The following is a 4,802-nucleotide window of genomic DNA, read 5'->3' on the forward strand; positions in this document are numbered from 1 at the left end:
GTTTCAAAAGCTAAAAAAGAGGAACAGACCTAAAATAAAATGACACAAATCTGGAAGATAAGGGAGAGGGACAAGACGATACACAAATGTGGCCTAGCCAAACTTTTTTTTTTTTTTTTTGAGACAAGATCTCAATCTGTCACCCAGGAAGGAGTACAGTGGCACCATCATGGCTCACTGAAGCCTTGACCTTCCAGGCTCCAGTGATCCTCTTGTCTCAGCCTCCTGAGTAACTAGGACTACAGGTGCACACCATTAGACCTGGCTAATTGAAAAATTTTTTTTCACAGACAGGGTCCCACTATGTTGCCTAGGCTGGTCTCAAGCTTCTGGGCTCAAGCAATTCTCCTGCCTCAGATTCCCAAAGTGCTGGGATTACAGGCATGAGCCACCACGCCCAGTCTTTCTTTTGTCTCCTCTAAGGTGGTCCCAGACCGTTCACCTCTCTTGCCAAGAATGCCAATCCTTCTGTAAACACACTCTATATTTCTCCAAAAATCTACCTTCTGGAAGTCTAAACTATCTTCCTTTGCAGACTCTGAACACCAAACACCAAGCTGAAACCACCGTTCTTTACCAAGTCTGCCTGGAAAAGGTAACCTGTCCTCAAACCGACCAGCTATAACCCATCTCAGTTTCCTGCCTCCTCCCACGCAGGGAACCCAGAACCTAGAGGGGTAAAAAGAGCTTTCTTTCAACAGGGAGCCTGGGAGAAATGAAACCAGACTTATGCACAACAACAGGGGGAAAGTCAGACTGACAAAGTAGATAAATTAGGGATAAACTTTTCACTATATCACTATACGTAAGTATGCATCATGGAAGTCCTTCAAATAATTGCCCCAGTGGTGCAGTTCTATCTGATTTTAAATACAAAAATTGATTTTCATAAAACATTTCATGAATATATTATTTGCCTAAGTAGAAGCATATTAGTTTGTATTCCTGTATCGACAAAGAAAATTACTTTAGCTCAGCCAGGCATGGTGGCTCACACCTATAATCCCAGCACTTTGGGAGGCCAAGGTGGGTGGATCATGAGGTCAGGAATTCAAGACCAGTCTGGCCAATATGGTGAAACCCCGTCTCTACTAAAAATACAAAAATTGGCCAGGCACGGTGGCACGCACCTGTAGTCCCAGCTACTCAGGAGGCTAAGGCAGGATAATCACTTGAATCTGGGAGGCAGAGGTTGCAGTGAGCCAAGATCAGGCCACTGCACTCTAGCCTGGGCAACAGAGCAAGACTGCATCAGTCACACACACACAATAAAAGAAAATTACTTTAGCTCATAATTAGTTGTTTCTTGTTGTTGTTGTTTTAAGAGACAGAGTCTCACTCTGTCACCCAGGCTGGAGTGCAGTGGCACAATCTCAGCTCACTGCAAGCTTCGCCCCCTGGGTTCGCGCGTTCAAGAGATTCTCCTGCCTGAGCCTCCCAAGTAGCTGGGACTACAGGTGCCCGCCACCAGACCCATCTAATTTTTTGTATTTTTAGTAGAGATGGGATTTCACCATGTTGGCCAGGGTGGTCTCAATCTCTTCACCTCGTGATCTGCCTGCCTCGGCCTCCTGAAGTGCTGGGATTACAGGCATGAGAGCGACTGTGTCCGGCCTCTTTTCTCTATATTCTAACCACAGAAATAAGATTTAGTTTTCCCATCCATTTTCGAATAAATCAGTGTCCTCCTGAAACTCAGGCAATAAAAGTCTGTTATTTCTTCATTCTTGGTGGGCAAAGGGCAAGTTTAACATTTTCCACAGACTTCGAAGAGCCACATATATTCAATATTATTATTATTACTACTAATAATTCTTGAATGTTAACATATGAATTAAGTTGTTTCAGAGAATACTTAAGATAAAATCTCCTTGGGGAATTTCTGATAGAGAAACTTATAATAATTAAACTTATTAATGTTCACATGTTATTTATAATTAATCTCTTGTCATTTTAATTGCTTTCTGAAAATAGCCATTTGCATTACAAAGATATTTTGTAGTTAAATGAAAGATAAATGCATCTCAAACCATGCATAGAGTGAAAAGTCTTTATCAAGCAACCTATTCAACAAAAAGAGTGAAACAAACACATTCCATCCCTCTATCTATTTTATCATCTGGTTCAGATACTTGCAAATCTGTAAAGGCCTTTAGAGAGAGTTGCTGTTTGATAGACTGCAATACATAGATATTACACACAAGCACATTAAAGATCAAGTCCTGCATTAATCAACGATTTTATAACAAACAATAAAAATTCCTCCATGACCTCATACCAAAAAAAAAATCCAATCCCAAACCAATGAACTACATAAATCAACAAAATAAATCTAAATGATATCCTGGAGCAAAAACAGGCATGAATGCTTCTTGGAGTTTTTTAATAATGAAATTATACCCATATTACATAATGAATGACATGGTCCCTTGACCTAAAAGTCCCAGGCACGTGGGCACAAGGGTCAGACAAAAAAAATCAAGCAGAGAAACAATGTATTCAGTCAGGGGGATTTGGCAACATCCATTCAAACTGCCTCAGTCATTCAGAAAATAATTATGGTATTTATCACTTTTAGTGTGCTAGACGGGATGACTACTAAGGGAGAAAAAAAGAAATCAGACAATGCAACATAATGTACATGCTCTGAAAAGTATAAGCATTGCCCTCAGGGATCGGGAAAGCCTTCTTGAAGATGAAGACTCCGAACTGAATCCTGAAGGAAAAGTGGGCACTACCTATGTGAAGGGAGCGGAAAAGATAGTGTGTGCCTAAGTCCCAAGTTAGAGCACGCTACTGTGAGAACCTTGAGGAGTGTCATGCATCCCAACAATAAGAAGGAATTACAAGTAATACAATAGCGATATGAATAAGGGGCAGATAAGGAATATTTTTGCATGCTATGGTGAGGAGATGAGACTTTAGCTGAGGACAAAGGGGACAATGACAGTAGGTGAAGAAAAAGTCAATGTGGTCATTGTAGGGTGTTTGTTCCACACTTCTCTGTGTCAACCTTAGCCCCTCCTTGGTGAACTCACTTTTTGGTTGGAGTTTTCCGTACTTCTCTGTCACTCTCATGTATCCCTCTTCCTTCATCTGGCAAATCCTGCCTCTCAGTATCTCTCAATGGACAAGAGTTTCCTCCCATCTAGGAAACTAACCAGGCTCTGGAGGGCTTCTCCTATTAAGTAACCTAAATAACTAATGGTGACACCATCTCCTCTTTTAAAAAACAATTTAACACTATCTTGTTTATCTCATAATTCCTAGGTATCAATCATCCGACAAAAGCATTCACTTACAACATCATTGTGCCGTGTTTCTCTTGTCAAACTTCACCATTCATCTTAGCAGACTACAGAAAGACATGGGAAAGACCAAAAACACATCGCTGGACACTGTGGTGACAGATTTCATTCTCCTGGGCTTGTCTCACCCCCGAATCTAAGAAGCCTCCTCTTCCTGGTCTTCTTCATCATTTACATCCTCACTCAGCTGGGGAACCTGCTCATTCTGCTCACTGTGTGGGCTGACCCGAAGCTCCATGCACGCCCCATGTACATTCTTCTGGGAGTGCTCTCATTCCTGGACATGTGGCTCTCCTCAGTCATCGTTCCTCGAATTATTTTAAACTTCACTCCTGCCAGCAAGACTATCCCGTTTGGTGGCTGTGTGGCTCAACTGTATTTCTTTCACTTCCTGGGCAGCACCCAGTGCTTCCTCTACACCTTGATGGCCTATGACAGGTACCTGGCAATATGTCAGCCCCTGTGCTACCCAGTGCTCATGAATGGGAGGTTATGCACAGTCCTTGTGGCTGGAGCTTGGGTCACCGGCTCCATTCATGGGTCTATCCAGGCCACCCTGACCTTCCGCTTGCCCTATTGTGGGCCCAATCAGGTAGATTACTTTATCTGTGACATCCCTGCAGTATTGAGACTGGCCTGTGCTGACACAACTGTCAATGAGCTTGTGACCTCTGTGGACATCGGAGTAGTGGCCGCCAGTTGCTTCATGTTAATTCTGCTTTCCTATGTCAACATAGTCCATGCCATCCTGAAGATACACACCGCTGATGGGAGGCGCCAGGCCTTCTCCACCTGTGGCTCCCACCTAACTGTGGTCACAGTCTACTATGTTCCCTCTATTTTCATCTACCTTAGGGCTGGCTCCAAGAGCCCCCTGGATGGGGCAGTGGCTGTGTTTTACACTGTTGTCACTCCATTCCTGAACCCCCTCATCTACACACTGAGGAACCAGGAAGTGAAGTCTGCCCTGAAGAGGATGACAGCAGGTCGAGGGACTGAATGAAAATAAGTAACTACACCTGCATCATCATCACTGCCACTCTGTTCAGCTACTGCTGCATGTGACAAATGCCCAATAAATTGCTAATGATTTAAAGTGAATTTACTTGCATTTCCTTTGGCAGAAAATTCTGAATTCTTTCGACCCAAAATCTTTTCTACTAATTAACCTGGTTCAAGTTGTTTTACATAATCTTTTAGAAATAAATGGATACATTACTTCTATCACCTCTGACTATCTTGTGAGATGAGAAAATGCCTTACCAAAGGTTGACTAGGTTGAGAATGTGTCAGTGTCTTAGAAGGTATATCATGCCAGAAAATATGAAAAAAGTAAAAAGGGGGCTCCATAACACCTTTTTTCATTGTCTTTGCTCCTAATCCTAGACCTCTCTAAATTCCCTTTCTTTGCTTGTGCATGGCATGAATATTTCCAAGCACTTGAACTTGAAAATTCTGGACTACTCGTGTTTTTTTTTCCTGTCCCTCATCCTC

General features: G+C 42.6%; 1 protein-coding gene across 1 annotated transcript; it reads left to right on the forward strand.

The window, feature by feature from the left end:
- Positions 1-3,275: 3,275 nt before the first annotated feature.
- LOC105503797 (olfactory receptor 10G2-like) lies at positions 3,276-4,367 on the forward strand. The gene is given in 2 exon segments (XM_011930914.1): positions 3,276-3,434; positions 3,437-4,367. Coding segments are annotated over 2 exon segments (942 nt in total). The 5' UTR covers positions 3,276-3,367; the 3' UTR covers positions 4,312-4,367.
- Positions 4,368-4,802: the final 435 nt, after the last annotated feature.

Source organism: Colobus angolensis, unplaced genomic scaffold (genome assembly GCF_000951035.1).
Source record: "Colobus angolensis palliatus isolate OR3802 unplaced genomic scaffold, Cang.pa_1.0 Scaffold88, whole genome shotgun sequence".
In the NCBI taxonomy this organism is placed as follows: Eukaryota; Metazoa; Chordata; class Mammalia; order Primates; family Cercopithecidae; genus Colobus; species Colobus angolensis.